We start from the raw sequence: 17,897 nt of genomic DNA on the forward strand, positions 1-17,897 counted from the left end.
GTTAACAAATGCAAAATCAAATCTAAAAGTATATTGAAGAGCAAATATGTCCAACTTCACATAGGTCATTCAGTATCAAAACTGTCAGTGATCTAACACTCAAACTGGGACATTTTTTTTATCTAAACACAAAATAATTTTCTTTATATTCCCCTTTTCTAAGAGATTTCTCAGTGAGTAATGACACTGATATTGGCTACAATTTATCTAATTTACAAATCGGGTGTATACGTTACGTAAAACGTAGGGATCGACATTTGCCTACTGTTAATAAAGCCTACTGCGCGACGGTAGAAGACAACTAAATATCAGTGAGTTTATCTGCGGGAATCATCTTACTCAAACTCTTGCGGTAGGCCGTGAATGATACAACACGCATCAATGAGGTCACATGGGCTTCCTCATGGTAATTTAAAAAAGGAATAAATGAAAAATGAATGGTTGATGATTCCCCTTGAAATACTCAATGAAATCATTTTATATTACAACTAAGTATATACGCTTTTTATATTATTTTGTACTATTGTAGTGAACATATATAATTTAGAAAAACACTTTCTGAGAGAGTTTATTATAACCAATAGAAAAAATATATTTTTAAAAAAGTAAGCCACCCCGGCCGGGAATCGAACCCTGCATCTCCTGGGTTTACGCCCCATCCGTCACATTTAACCAATATGCTACGGCGTGACATACTAATTGCGACAAATTTTAACAATTGGTCAATTTTTTACTAAATACTCAATACTTTGATTTAAGAAACAAAAATCGATTGCCAAAGTAGCTTGATTTGGAAGAGCGCTGATGAGTAGGTATAGGTATAGGCCGGGGTGGCTTACTTTTTTCAAAAAAGTTTTTTTCTATTGGTTATAATATACTCTCTCAGAAAGTGTTTTTCTAAATTATATTTGTTCAATAATCAGAATGATATATTCTTAAATCTTGTGAATTATTCGTTGAATAAAAGAAATAGTTAATTATATATTGTAGTGAATGCTAAAATACTAATAACACTTATTATACACACTCAAACACGAAGCTACAGTTTTGGTGAGATTTAACCGTTTAACTGAACGAATGAAAAATTACAGACCGGGTCAGTAATGTCCTCGGGCATCTTAGTTTGGGCAGCACTGTTTTACGTTATTAACTGAAAACCGCACAAGGCGACATCAGCTTTCGTAGTTTTAACTCTCTGGCGCTCCAACTGAAGCGAAAACCTGCGCTTGGCGATAGTAATGCCACGAAAATGCATGAACGAATTTTACAGTCTCCTAGACGCTCTGAGATCTGTCACTAGAATTTGTTTAAATGCGTCGTTTCAATTTCCCAGTTCAAATACTTTGTTTAATGTTTAATATTAGTATGTATCGATTGAGGTAACTAAAAATGAACCGAAAACTCTCGTAGGTTTTATTTGTTTTGTGAAGAAAGTTAAATCGAATTCTATCAAAATAAGAGAGATAATTACTAAATTTAATACTCGTATATAGCCATGGCATTTATTATATTTGTCGTATATAACATATAAGTTTAGAGTATAATAGAAGAATAGTTCGGCACTACTTGCTGCATTATCCTCCTTTAGTGATCAATTGACCAATGGGTATTGGCACATAACAGACTAATAAGAAATGTGAAAATTAGTAGATGTATTTGGTTTATCACTTTTATGACAGTCTGTCATAAACGCATAAAATACGAAGCGTTCTGCTCAAAGTTTACCAATATTGAATGCACGTTTCATTTATGTGACAAACTTTAATGCATAGTATAACATAGTTTATTTCATATTTTTCCTGTTAAAAAAATTCTAAAAACGTCTGCGACCAAGTAGGATTCGAACACACGTCTAAATTAACTTAACTTACCGACTTACCTAAATATATGCATGTATCTAAGCTAGGAATTGATACTTCAAACATAAATATTTTAAAGAACGATATTTTTCATCATCTGAAACCTGTGTGAAATACAGCGCTCGAAATAGAAAATTTTACGAACCGGAACGCTCGATAATATTCCGAAAATGTTAATATAGTTATCTAATTCTATGTATATTTTATAAAAATAAGCGTGTTTGATTCTTTGTTATATAGCCTATCTAGCTCAGACGGTAAAATAATTTTTTTCACGAGACAGCAATAATTTTGCCGAGTTCATGAATCGGAACGACGCCCCGGTCCATTTCGAGCCCTGGTAAAATTGTGAATCTGAGTCTTTAACATTTTAAAAGATATTTATTCAGTTCGTATTTAGGGCAGTGAGGGGGGGGGGTTAGAAAGAGAGTAAACCCATCTCCCGGATCCAAATATATGCCTGCATAATTTTTTGTTCGAAAGAACTAGGTAGGTACATCTCAAGAAAAACTATAGTCTCATCTAGTTTATGTTAGTATTTAGTTATTTTGGATAACTTTATTAAAGACGATACTAATATAATATGTATTTGCAAATACCATATAACATATGTTACAAACAAGCCGTGGGTTGCAGGATTAACTCCGCGGCTGACAAAATGCTCATTGTTATGTTCAATTATCTATATTGGATCAACACTGCAAGATTGTGCAAAAGTGTATTAATACGTCTACTTTGTGGATAAATTGTATATTACTTTTTCGCATTAAGTATACATAAATTATGTTGTACTAATTCTTTTTTTTATATATAAGTAGGTTCGTGTAAAATAAAAAAATAATAATATTCTTGATTCAACTTATGTACATAATAGATTTTTTATCCGCAACTTTTTTACATACTTAATGCCAAAGATTTATTTGCAGTCGTTATCTTCCCCATCAAATGGCTTTGTCACCTTCGACGATATTTTGCAATTTCTTTCCTGATCTTTGCAGTTCTATTAGTAGAGAGAAGCCCGTGGTATTCTTTACCTGGTCACTCATGCGAGTCAGGATTCTTCCACTTAATCATAATATATAGGTACCAAGTGTGTATATGAATAGTCAGTAAAATTGATATAAATGATACAAAAAAAAAACATTTCGTACCTACTTATTCCTTCCACGAGTATCAAAGAAAAATATGATTTCTCGACGGCGAATTTTTCATTTCAATTTTAAGTAATTCGTTTGAAAGCCGTCTAATAAAATACCAATTTAAAAATAAAACTCCGATTCAAAAGTGAGATTCCAATTTGAAAAAATTGCAAACGGGGGAACGATTTCTGGATGTGACATGCGTCGATTCGATTCATTTGGAAAATTCCTTCCCGCTTTAGACTTTTACTTCAGACATATCAAAGAAACAGATAACACCAAAGTGCTTTTTTACTGTTCCGACGCTTCAAAACTTTCAACAATTTCAATACGTCGATGCAGTACAAAAGAGAGAACTTTTTTTACTATGTAACTTTTCTCAATGACCAATCTGTTACTACAAAATATAAATATGGGAAAACAACAGACAAGTTGTTTTGATTAGAAGTTTTAGACTATTGTTTTCATACATCGTTTGAAACACCTCAAAAATATACATAGGTATTTAATTACATTTTTTTTTAATTTGCATACCATATGATTTAAACTCACAACCATCATAATCCAGACGCTGTTATTTGCCAATAAAGCTAACAAGGCAATTATTATTTGAATTATTTGATTATTATTAATTGAAGGTGTTATTTAATAAATTATGCTACTATTCAATGAATGTTTGATAAAAGATGCTGCATTATGAAAGCTTGTCTAAGTAAAAAAGTACTAGTAAAATCGTGTATCGCTTTATTCTCAGATAAAAATTAAACACATGCTCATCATTATCTTCAGTCTGGTGATATATTCTTCTCGATCCTTTGAGTTGCATTACCACGTACTCATCTCGTTTCACTTTTTGGACGTTTTCTACCTCTTGGATACAGCTGGAAGATTATAAATTATGTATGTATTCGATGATTGTTCTGTTCGAGTCCGATACTTTATTAAACAAAAATTTGGGACACAACACTACATAGTTTATTAAATTCTAATTAGTTCAGTATTGCATTACTTTACTTCAATGGTTTTTAGAGATTTCGACATTATCATATACAATTCAATTATGTTAATATAGTATGTATTATCCAGTATGAAAGTTCAGTAAATTGACATCAATAAATAGCATTACTATTTTCAACATTACATAATGTTGCCAAAAATTCCAAAAATATTATTGATATTTCTATATTATAATGTTTATAAGTGTTTTAATATTTCATTTGGTACAATTCAAGCGAATGTATGATACACCTTGATATAAAACAAAAATTTTAAGAATAAAATGATTTATTTTCATACGTCAGAGCAGGCATAATGTTGATTTAATAATTGTTTCTAATATTTTTTTACTTATATGTCACTTTTTCCTCTTTAATCTTTACATTATCGATTATTGTTCTATGATTTAAAAGTTGTTTGATTAGTAAAATGAATAGGTAGTAGGTATGTAGATATTAAAGTGTTTTATAATTATTCTATACTTCGAACATGATTTATTGTATAATATATTGAAGTTAATAATGGTAAATGTGTGCATCATTCGACTGTACAAAAATCAATTCATATAAATTTGTGTCAAACTTGCTAAAATTATACGAGATATTTCTTTCGAATTTTTATGAACGTCGCTTCGGATTTCAGTGTTTTATAATATCGTCGAAAAAAATCCCTTTTCATCGCTCTTTTCATCTTGGCTGTAAATATTTCTTCGAATCGTCGAACAAGTAAGTCCACACTCCTAAGAAAAGTTCCAAGAATTGTGTCGAACGTAAGTAAAGTTATAATAGAAAATAAACGCAAAAGTTTGACGTTTTTGAACATCAATTTTTATGCCTGGCGCTTAAAATGTATACTTACTTAAGATTTTTGGTATTGGCATGATGTTGTAATTTTTAAATTTCTTAAAAAAGTTTTTGGATAACGTTCTCTTTATACTTCAAATTTTGAAGAAACTTCTTTTGTGATGATGGAGAACACAAAACGCGTACCTCCTCGTTAACTACGTGAGAGGTATTTTTGTGAAGTAAGTATTTTTTGTTTTTGGCATTTTTTTACCATAAAGAATATTGAAAAATTCTTATACATCTGATACTTTCGAGCTAAAATATTGCCATAAACTTTTTTGGTATCTAGCAACTTACGTTATAGTCCGAGATTTTTTTAAATCACAATTTTAGCCAAAATTTTATTCATTATTATTGTAGAACGTTTTTAAAATAACGGTAGATTTCTGTTTATCGTTCTTGTATGTTGACGTATCAATCAATAATAATAGGGAATGAATGCATGAATGATCTCTTGAAGGTGATGTTACCATATTTATATAATTATTAATCACCCGTAATTCACTATTTCTCAAGATGTGCTATGAGAATCAAAATCGAACAATTTGAAAATTGTTGAAATTATTTTCACGAATGGTTCTTGAATCGTACATGCGTTAACAGAACATCAATTCATAATAACGGTACATATTGCAACATATTATTATTATGATGGTTGTGTTAAAATAGATAGAATATATTTTGCAAGAATTATTCAAACTTACGTGTATATAATATGTCAATATTTATAACTAGAACGTATGCTCAAGTATAAAGGTGTTGATTCAAGATAAATCATTATATGGTTTCGATATAAAAATGCTTAAGCAAGTTATAGTTTGATGTATGTTGCATATCTGTATGCAAAAATAAATACAAAAGCATTATCTCATTTCAGAGTTATACAAATAATAGATGCCAGAGGTCCCTTTTCCATATAGATTCAAGTAGAGGCTGTCTATTAACAAAAAATACACGTACTAAACATTTCTTTTTTTATTTAAAAATAACTATGTTAAAAATAATAAAGCCTTTCAAATTTTATTTTGACGTCAGCAAGCATTATGGCTTATAAGTAAAGGTTTTAATCAGCTAGGAGGAGCCGTGTTCATAAAATTCCCCGAGCGAATGTGCTTTAGTTTCATTCCGTTTTCTCTTTCATTAATCTCACAGAACGTGATGTTGCTAGAGGGGGATTCCCGCGGGACCACAAAATTCACGAAATGAGTTAAAGCGCGCCATTCACTGTCTTCACTTGCATTTATGGAACACAGATGTCATCCTCCAGATATTTTGGTTTGAAAACAATACTGCAATCAGCCTTAAATTTTAAACGTAAGACGTACAAAGGAATATTGCCATTTTTTATTTATATAAGATTCAACATCTTCAAAATTTTATGTAAATAGGTACGTTAATATATAAAGCGACCTATATTTAATTTAGAATATTCACAATAGTTATGCATGCTTTAAAAATGTCTCAACAATATCAAATAACGATGATTTTATAGTATTATTATTATTATTATTTATACAATGACATTATCTTGTATTATAGTTAAGAGAATAGAAGATATTATAATATATCAGTACCGTACCTTATATTATAATATTATAATACTCTGCAAAATACATTGACAGCATGCCTTTGTATTCCAGGGTTGTTAAAATAAAATTGATTGAAAATAATGCATTAACAATTTATAATTTGGCTGTGAAAATTATTTTATTGTCACTGACTAGAGTAACTACAAGATCGGTGGTTTCCAATTTTTTTTTTTGTGTCAAAGTGTCTTTAGTATAAACATATTTTTTCCTAACATAAGAAAATGTAGGTGTTTTCTGATGAGCCAATTGAAATATTTCCTCTGGGAAATCATATTAGAAGGGTTGTTTTAGCTTTATAAGGGCTAAGACACACGGCGCTACAAGTTGCCTGCTAGATGTGCATTGCATTGTCATAATCAGACTGACCTGGTATCTGCATCATTTCGGCGGCGACAAATATGAGTTATTTTTAATAAAACATAAATCTACAGGTCACAGACCTAAAATAAGGTACAAAAAGTTGTCGCAATAGTGAAGGAAGAGCAGTGTACATATTGTTATTGCTCTGTTGTGCATGTTCAATTACCACAGAGGTGCTATATGTTATACCTATCAATTTTGCAATACTATTTACCCACTTTAATAAGAGCTTTGAAATAAATAACATTGTAATATGAATAAATATATACCTACTTATGTTATGATAAAACAGCTGAGACTCCCTCAAATTTTGGGTTGATATTTTGAGTCAATAAACCAATTAAGATAATATTATAAACCCCATGTAAAAAGGCACGTAAGCAGCCCTTTTCGGTCACTTCTATTCCAAACTTTGCATCAGTCAATAAACTCATTTAGAGATGTGGTATAAAAGAAGACAACATCCCACATAATATGTCCATTATCTGTAATTTTGTTGTAGTATACGTAACTGCTGTAAATTCATTTGTACATATATTTTTACGTTGAAAAATCAATAACATTTTCTACTTCCGTTAAAATGTTCTCATTGTCTGGTCATCTATCATATTGCCGTTCTAAGCTAAACACATCCTCGAATGTAAATTACCTTTAAGACGACGGTCTCAAAACGTAACAGCTGTAAAAGTATTACATCAGGAGTTTCACAGAATGTCCAATCTTTGATAAGAAGATATAAGGTGGGTTAATACCTAGGGTTGGTAGGTTATATGAAAGTATGGTGAAGCAGGCAAGTATGGTCAAAAAGTATGGTGAGGCAGGCTGTTAATCAATTTGTGGCAAAATTAACGTTAACATTATAAATTATATGGGTACGTTATAATGACCAAAGTAAATCCTCCGTGATGCCCTGCATTATTTTATCGCGTTGCTATTTCTCGTAAGTTGTCGGTTATTGTTGGCCTGCTTCATTCAGTTGTATGAGAAAGCCAATTTCTTGCCCCTCTTTTTATTTAATGCTTCTATGGTCAACACCATCAAGCCACAACTGCCAGTCCAAGCCACCTAACTACTCATCTGATGGGCATAACAGCTCAAAGTAAACACACCCTGAAGCATGTACATCTATCACTATGATCCTGCATTGAACTAATAGTGTATAGAAATGTTATTCTTTTTAATTATCTGCGACGCATACTGAACTAAACAATTATCCAGTGAAAGATCAACGATAATAATAATAATAAAAAAAACTTGTAAATACGAAACAGTTCATAAACATTTTTTCAAGATACTTAGGATCAGACATGGTAAAAAAATCGATTCGCATAAAAATATTACCATTTATTCAGTTCATTCACCATGTAAATTCCAAAAAATGTGTTCTGTAAAACTGGAAGTTTACATATTATATTTGAGTGCTATCTTCATGAAATGAATTGTATATAAAAATTTGGTAGAATTTCGTCTGGCCGTCATTTTTAAAATGATGTTGAATAAATCTTTTACACGAATATCGAAAAACTGACTTCATTATATTGGTTTCAATACATTTTAATCAAATGTAAACATGTGGTGGTAGGAGTAACCGAACATAGTAATTATTAATAATTAACAATTTTTAAATAATACACATTGAACAGGTATGATGAACGAGAATATTTTCCACCCTTTTCCGCTCACCCCTGCCGCATTAACATCACGCAATTACAGTACCCTCGTCACTGTCAATCCAGTCACTGTCAATATCTGACAGCGTCTTTATTGAAAAGAATAGTGTAGATTTTTTTTTATTAAAAAAATAAAGAAAACTATCCAAAATACTATTCATTTTCAATTAGATAAAACTTTTCATGGGACTCGTTTATCGCTAGAGAGAAAACCAAAGGAAAATTACTCTGGAATGGGCGTAACTGCCATGAACAATGTTGGAAAAATCCCTGTATTTTTCTTCTTATATCATGAGTGATTTATATCTCGGAGCTTTTACTTCAGTTGAATGCCTACTAAAGAGGCCTGAAAGGTACACGACTATCTAAAACTGTTCCCGAAATGTATTTTTATCTGATATTATTTTTTATTCATAAAGAACTGAAAAAAAAACGGCCCAATTTCGTTTAATTAATGTAAAAGAAATTTGTCTATATAAAAGATCTTTGTTTAAAAAAAAAATACATAACATCATTATACTCGTATTTTAAGAAAGCTTATAACATTGATGTATACAGAATATATCATTAAATAACACATTGGTTACATCGTTCAGTGAATTTTCAGTTAATGTTGATTAAGGTTGATTTTCAATATTATCCAATTCTTTATATTATGTATTTTTTTAATCTGCTCTACAATTCGTTGTGGACCTTGGCCGCCTCACGAAGAGGTTTCATTACATCAACCCGAGACGCTCGACTTACCAAGCGGATGCGTTACCTTTCAGCCATCGCGGGCGGATTTAATAGAAACCCTGTATAGCAAAATATTTACGAATGATTTAATTACATCTCATTGTCAATGATACATTAAAGGCTTTTATGGGATAGACGATTAATTAGGAATAACGTACGAGTATATGTATAAAACATTAAATAATTATAGTTGGTACTTACGTTAATTGTGTTATGAAACAAACTATAGTGAAAATATATCGTCGATGTTTTGTAAAAAGGGCGAATTAACCAAAATCCTATTTTACAGGTGAAGGATTTTTAACTTTTGACATTTATGTATTAATTACCTGTGGATTATTATAAATGTCCAACAAGTTTATAATAAAGCTTAGAAAGAATACTGTCCTTATAATAGGCATTATAATATAATATTTTAAAAAGCCTAGTATGTCATATTCGCATTTTTTTATTCGTAATACTAAGTGGATATTCGCCCTTACGATTATCGTTTGAAGTACTTTCCTGTGGAAATACAAATTCGCCGTTTTTACACAACAAAGCTAGTGAGGTACATATTGTTGTTTTTTCAATAAAATCTCGATTTCGCCAAAATGGTTGATTCGCCCTTTTTACAAAACACCGACGATGTGTTAATAAAATTGATCTTAATTATGTTTACGTTACATTGAAAATAATCTAGAGATGAGCTTAATAATACATATGTTATAATCCATTATAATGGTTTTGATATAAAGTTTCTTTAAATTTAGTATACGGTATTAACCCATAGCTTACGGGCCGCACAAAATTGTGTTTTTGCTAATTACTTTTCAAATGCAAATTAACACGTTAATTAATTAAAAGGGCCCGTAATTATTGTGTTAATTGAGTTATTTATGTTAGCAGCCGTTTCGAGATAAATCCATCCTAAAAACAGTTCTTTATCATCTAGTAGGTACTTATTTATTATAATGATGGGTTTAAAGCCCGAAACTCAAATTTTTTAATTATTAGAGGTTTATATCAATTAGCAATTTAGCTATATAGCTATTCATAATCATCTTATAAAGTTGTTTTATTCATCAAATATAGTTTTCATAGAAATAAAGTTTCTAGTTTGATAAAAGAATAGGTAAAAAAAAAGTGTTATATAATACATAAATAATAATGAAATATTTAATGACAACTTCAATATTGCTGTATGGGTACAAAGAGAGAAGCAAATATTAAAGAGTATACCCCCTCTTTATATCATAAGTTTTGGATCATGCGTGTTTGTTGTCACAATTTTTAGGATTTTTTATTTTACAGGTTGGTGAAAGATTTATATCTCTAGAATAGCTGTCGACATAATAAGATAAATATCGTTCTATTTCAAAATAACTTTGTTTAAATGCCATTAAATATATACGCTTACGCCTATTTTTATACATAACCATGAACATGTATAATTCTTGAATTAATTGTATAATATATTTTTAAGGAATTCATCCACCATTTAATTAGATATCAATATTTGACTAAGGTAGTTGCACCAGCCTCCATAATTATAATATTAAATACATAGCTATGCTATTAATTACTAATAATATTATAATACATATTTAAAATAATTGTTATATGAAGACTGCCACGAAATTATAAAATATTTCAAACATGTGAAGTATAAGTATAGTGGAACCTCAATTTTACGTATCCAGAATTCATATTTTTCTGCCATGTAGTGTAGTTCTTGCAGTTCCGTTTCATTTTAAAATATCTAATAACCACCTTTATGTTGTTATTTTCCGCAATTTTCGTCTAAAATGTTAAAGGTGAAATTGGCATTATTAAAATTCAATATTCGATTAATTTTAACATAACCTATTAAATGTGTGGCAATCATTGATATGAACATTAGAATGCAGACACATATGTGTATATAATATACATGAATGCAGTGTCCAAAGTCACCCATGCGTTTCGTGGATGCTTTTTTTATTTTAATCAATTAGAGGTGGAAACATTGTATTCCGTGTTTTGGCTCGAATGATACGATTGTTCATTGCTGTCATTTTTCGTTTTTAGTTTACCTAATAATAATTATTACGTTGTTGTTTTGTGTTGCTTATTTTTTGTTCATATCCATTCAAATTTTGTCTCAACAACGAAAAAACAAATTTTTCAAAACCCCAATTAAATTTTTTCCTCTTTTTACGTTTTTTATAGTCAGTTTCTTTCAACATATGTAAAATCGGGGTTGCAGTATGTAAATGATACTACGGTATCCATGCTTCCATTCAAAGTTTTTCAATAAAAGCATCGTTACCTTTTTCTAATATAAATGTCTCTTTCCCCCAGGATGCATCACGCCCCATTGACAGCTGTCTATCAAGTGACGCGGCAAGGTCACGAGCATTGTGACGTCACGGAAGGTGTCTTGCTCGACATTACGCCGCTCCTAGTCGACGGGAAAAAGTTGGTCACCCTATATGACAAGGATCTCACAGAAGGAGTCAATTTACTAATTGGTAAGTAAATCCCTTTTTGAACATGATACGCCGTCATATTTTTCGCAAATTATCTTTACTTAGAACGGTTTATCAAAGTAATGCCGATTTTTATTTCACCGAAAACAGTAAGTAATATAATATATGACATATATATTATACTCGTATATCCCATATAATACCCATGTATATGTTACGCCGAATGTGCGAAATTGACTATTACATGAAATGGGCAAAATTTTGGCTAATTCATGTAATAGTCAAGCCCGTTGCCTTATTCATAAATTAGGTAAATTATCTGCCGAGTGCATGGATTCGCCAGGGTATGGAATTCTTAAACTGTCAACATGACAGTAGAAAAAGTAAATTTATTACGGATGGTTTTATTAGTTATAATTGGACATAATATAATATTAATATTATTAGGTTAGGTTTTGTAATTTTGAATTCAACTGAATGTCCATTATGAGGTTAGCTAACAAGTGTCAGCAAACTATCAAATCATACTATCACAAACAAACAATCGACCATTGCACGATTGATACCCAAGCACTAATCAAATCGCGAAAATACCTTTTAATAAAATTCTTCCGTTATCATATTATAGTTCAAGATTTTTTTGGGCATAGTAAATGGATATGAACGTCATTGTAGTTATTGATTGGTATATTTTTATATAATCAATGACATTTGACACATTTGGTTAGTTTGATTAGTTGCAAAAAACACCACCGGAGCGCGACCATCTATTTTGACCAATGCATGAGCATTTTTTGACACATTTGGTTTAGTTGCAAAAAAGAACACCGTAGCGCTACTATTTAATTTTCCCAATGCATGAACTAGCCAGAAAAATTACTGCCGAATTCACGCACTCGGCAGATATTTTGTCTAATTCATGAATAAGGAAACAAGCTTGCATTTTTCATGATTTAGGCAAAATTTTGCCCATTTCATGTAATAGTCAATTTTGCACATTCGGCGTAACATATATACACAGTTTATTTTAAATCATCCATACTAGGTACAAATTTCCGTTTCAGGTGTAGTTTAAAAAATATTAAAATATTTTTTATAGATATTATACAATATAAGAAAGATAAAAAAACTGCATAATATGAATTGAATGGTAATACTGTATTTAATTTAATACTGTTGGTTTTCGTTGATTGAATAAACAGACAGTGTCTTCCTAATTCGTATATTTTTATTGACATGGCGATAAAATATTATTTATTATTAAAATGGCATCAGTTGACGCATGCGATAGATGTCAATCAAGTTTCGACAAATTGTATAATATTATAATAAGACGTATTTAAAACTACTAGTATTTCATGTTTGCATATATAATCGGTATTCAAAATAGTTTTACTTTGTCGGAAGCAAATAAACAACATTAAACCCTAATTAGTAAAAAATATAGTTAAAATACGTAATTTTATGACAGCTGTCAGTTTATTGTACGAAAAATCCACAAATAAATCTTGTAATAAACCATTTATATTGATAAAACTTGGTAAAACTAAAAAAAAACACCCAAAGATGGCCGCGTGGCTTAAGCGCCGGTCTATAGTGTCAAGGGTCCCAGGTTAGAATCCTGGGTCTGGCAAGTACACATATTGTTTTTCAATTTGTGTATGAGTTTGGACCTAATAGGTTGAGCAAGTGGCTGACATCCATTTCTCGTAAAAATAAAATCTGTTAATACAAACCTCCACTTTGTGGAGGCCCATATGATCCTATTAGGATCGGACATGGTCGAAAGAAGAAGAAACTTTAAATGCATTGTGATTTGAATATTATTAAAATCAACCCCCATACATACATATATTTTAGCTATAACTAGCTAATAATCATAATGAATGGATGTCAGAATGAATAAAATTCAGTATTACGACATACAAGACGTATAATGTCTTAAAACTCAATTCCAGCCAAGTTCGTTATTTAATACTGAAAGCAGACCCCGTGTGCTTTGTAGGTTTTTTTGTATAGGCGGCCGCGTCCCAAATGAAACAGGATTATTTATGATCTAGTACCTACCCCATACAACTAGAGTTTGGGAATTGGGAATTCACGTTTGCGATTTCCGGGCAAAGCAGCGATATTTTAATTTATATCAGTTTTCGCAAGAATTGCCCAGGGAAAAAACGATCGGCAATAAATTTGTATGTGATCTGCTATATAATGCCGTTATTTTATGAAATATGGCGAGGGAACGTCATATGGAAAAACATAACAAAATATACAGAATTGTAGGCGCAACGGTAAAAATACAATGTTATTTGTCATCGATGACTAGATTCTAACAAAAATTCCATAAGGTTAAAATCTGGTTAAAGAGCCATGATTAATGTTTTAATAATGAATACCTTCTTCCTCGTCGAGACTTTGTCATCAGGGAGCAGCATTTTTGATATATCGACTATACCGTTAGTGGAACTTAAAATCTGTAACACGCTTGATTTATTTTGTCCGTCTATCTAGTTCTAGATGAAGTTATTTATTATCCTCTAATATCTTCAATTTCACTAAATACCACGTGTTTATCTATATAGTGATCATCCCTTCGGTCTATATAGTTAAGCAACTGGCATACGTCGTAGGTAAACCAAGAACAGTTGCAGAGAGCATAGAATTAATGGGAGCTGAAATACCTTACGGGTGTGGAGTAACCGGAAACCGATCTGGAATGTGGAAGAATATGAGATAAACTTAAACACGGGTCAAGAATACATCACTCTAAGATTGTCCTTCGTTCTGACAAATACTCTTGGTTTATGTACTGACGCTCATTCAATATTGGTGTATTTTAAGGTTGAAACACACACTATTGCACATCTATAATGTGTGTTTCATTTTCGTATGACACTCACACATTCAAAAGCCTTCTTCAAAATGTATTGTATTGGGGTATAGTGTATCTGATTATATTTTTAAATTTGTTCTGCGTTCAGTTGCCTCGAATGTCAATCTCGCTGACGATAGAATCGTTTATCCGTTTATATACATTAATTTATTATAACGACTAACGAGGATACCTACATTACCAATTTCACACCAAATAAAATATTGTAAATCTCCACAATTTGAAAATATCTCAGAAAATTTTCAGGACGATATGGTGTAATTTAAACACGCCGCGTCGATTTGGTCCAGTCACAGAACTTAAACCCGTTATCCACACCATCATCAATCGTTATACTACACATTACATTTTAAAGTACTTATATGTAAGCAGTATTTTTTTCCGTGATTTTTATAATTCGTGTATTTTTATAAACCTGTTACAAATTATGTTCGTACTACATGGTGCATTAAATTTTATAAATTTCAAATTAACCGACATAAAAAGACAGAAAGATGCATGTAATTGGGTGAAGTACCGCTCGTTGGCGATAATCATTCCATTATGTTGTGACCCCCTTGAGATTTAAATATCTTCTGCGCAACCAAGACTCTCCACCCGTCTCGGTCCTCTGTTTCTTTTGGGATATGGTGAAGGCTGCTCCGGTAAGCTCCTACACTTGGTTGCTCCAGCGCGCCATTGATCTTTCCCTGTTCAACCTTAGCTGGAGGCTACCCAAAACCATTAATCTCTCGAGATGATTTGATTTGCGCTGAATAATATATCCAAAAAATTACATCTCAGAAATATTGTTAGTAACCGTTCTTTTATCTGGAATTTCTGAATGAAACATCGCCATTTTGTGTTTTCTGGAGGTCGTGGAAGATGTTTGGTCGGGTCCTTCACCTCTTGTATTTTACAACTTAAGTTTATGTAGGTATAATCCTTTTAAAACCATTATGTTACCGGAAGAATGTAAAAGCTGTGTTTAAATAAAAATCGTTGAAAAACTTGTCATGACTCATCGTTTTTTGAAATAGTAGAAGTTTACATAAAACTTAAACCATATTATACTTATAGTAAAATGCAATACGGTATCAAAATTACAAGATTTTGTTAATAATATATATAAGGTAATTTTAAAATCATTCATTTTTCACATGAACAGCTGTTGAAATTAAATGTTGAGAGAAAATATCTTCTACTAAAATATTATGTGTTCATTTGTCGCGATACGGATGATCAAAATTCAAGAACATAAAAATGATAAAAATATAGATACTGGTTATATTAATACAATTCTCTTGGCTATTGAAGTAGGTAAACGCATATGCTATTTAATGTATAAATCATGAGCCTTTGTTTCAGAAACAAACAAAAAATGTAAGTTGAAAACTAAAATAAATTAACATATCGGTAAATATTGCATCCAATAATGAAATATAAGAAACGAAAAATATATACTAGGAACATACCGATATATTTCATGCCCGTCTCCCAAAAGGATTTATTAAGCTATTTTTTAAATAATAAATGCATATTATGTACTTCCTCAACCTGTTAAGTATGTTCAATATTTAAACCCACGGGAAAGACATGTGATGTGACATTATGTCAGGTGAGGAATTCCAATTGCAACCTACGGCTTCAGAACTGGCATGCCAGTACAAATAGTAACTTGTACATAATAATATATAGTTACTTTTTTATTAATTTAAATTCATAATAATTAATGATCTCACTTAGTTACACTAATTGAATTATATTTTTTTTAATCAAAATACTTTGATGGTACAGTTTATATCCTGGATCCATTTATAGATACGAAGAGAGACTGTATAATATAAGAAATGTAAACGTATAATACATACAGGAAAAGAAAACACGTTTTCCCTAAAGGGTTTATCAGCTAATTCGGTATCGGAAAATGAAATCGATGCGAGATCACGTATCAGCGACAGACTCTGTCGAATACCTCTTTTCTACTGAATAGAGAAAGCACATCTTATTTCGTAGCTTTTTATTATGTATGTAAGCTTTCAATCAATATTGAATTACGAAGTCTAAAAATGCTACGTCATTATTATTTTTTGATACCAAATTATGGTTAGTACATAATACTTTCTAATGAACGTATAATTGAAAAGGTGGTAGAGTTATATTATATAACTTAAAATATATTTTTTAATTTGTATAAAAATCACCAACGTAGTCATAATATTTATATGTTGTATTATTTTGAATAATTGACTATATTATTATTCATTGATTCATTGTGCATGCGGAATTTTAATAATCCTACAAAAAAGGATTTCCTAAAATCCTGAATTTCAAACCACATAATATAATTGAATAATAATTAGTAAATCTTATGTATTATTTTGTCTTACATGAAAACATTTTGAAACTTATCTATAAAATAAATAAAAATTGTAATAATGGAAAATAATTTATCATCAATAATTAACATTGTAATAATCTCGAACGATATTAAATCAGATTTTCAGAGATAATGATTTATTGTCAAATAATTATGTATAAATAACTTTGATTTTATTAAAGCCAGGATAGAAAATAATTAATTGTATAAAGAACTTTTAATCAGTTAAAACAAAGAAAGTGAAAAATAGCTTCAATAAGAATAAACGATTGACACAAACTTCGTTACTTTTTTAGCCAAACTTTAAATAAGATTTACTTTGAGGCTTATAAAGTTCGCCTTTACGAGCTGTGTGTACTTTTACAATTTCGTCAGAAAATATTGTATGAAGTTTTATATTGTTTAATCAAAAATTTATTCGGTCATTCAACCAGATTCTCAGTTTTATGTTTATATTCTTTATAATAATAAATGGCTTAATAATTTGAACTTTTATAGAGAGTCTCAGATATGGTAATGCAGATTAAGCATGATTAAATTCCGTAAACTCAGTATTAAATAAACTTCACTGGAAGACGTATAATAGATTAAATCATAATAATGAAACAAGACAATAGTGGTGTTTTTGCTGTTATTAATTTCAATTTTAATCAATAATTTATTATCTCCGACTCTTAAAAATTTTTCAAAAATATATCGCAACCTGGTTTTTAGCCCATTAGGCTGAATGATTTGATCGAGTCAATTTTCCATTGGGTAACGAACTTGGAAATGGTTTATTTTTTGGTATTTGTATTATATTCAGTCGGATGCGTCTCACAGGTATGTGTAAGGTAAGTAAGTGTAAGGTGTAATGTTAATAATAATAAAATTTCATACACTTAGTTTTTTAAATGACATCTATTAGTAGTACTAATACAACCTTAAGAAAACTAAATCAAAAGACGAATATAGACAGACTATATGACACACTATGTTACATTAGAATCCGTATACATC

The 17,897-nt window shown here is 30.5% G+C and overlaps 1 protein-coding gene across 2 annotated transcripts in view; it reads left to right on the top strand.

The window, feature by feature from the left end:
* The window catches only part of wry (delta and Notch-like EGF repeat containing weary), a 252,245-nt gene that overhangs the window by 126,327 nt on the left and 108,021 nt on the right, over nucleotides 1–17,897 (top strand). For both annotated transcript variants that reach the window (XM_085946683.1, XM_085946684.1), the window contains exon 4: nucleotides 11,519–11,688. In XM_085946683.1, the coding sequence (XP_085802809.1) occupies nucleotides 11,519–11,688 (170 nt within the window). The remainder of the gene's footprint in view (nucleotides 1–11,518; nucleotides 11,689–17,897) is intronic.

This window comes from Rhyacophila brunnea, unplaced genomic scaffold, assembly GCF_057557595.1.
Source record: "Rhyacophila brunnea isolate RB1 unplaced genomic scaffold, BYU_Rbru_1.0 scaffold_2, whole genome shotgun sequence".
Classification (NCBI taxonomy): Eukaryota; Metazoa; Arthropoda; class Insecta; order Trichoptera; family Rhyacophilidae; genus Rhyacophila; species Rhyacophila brunnea.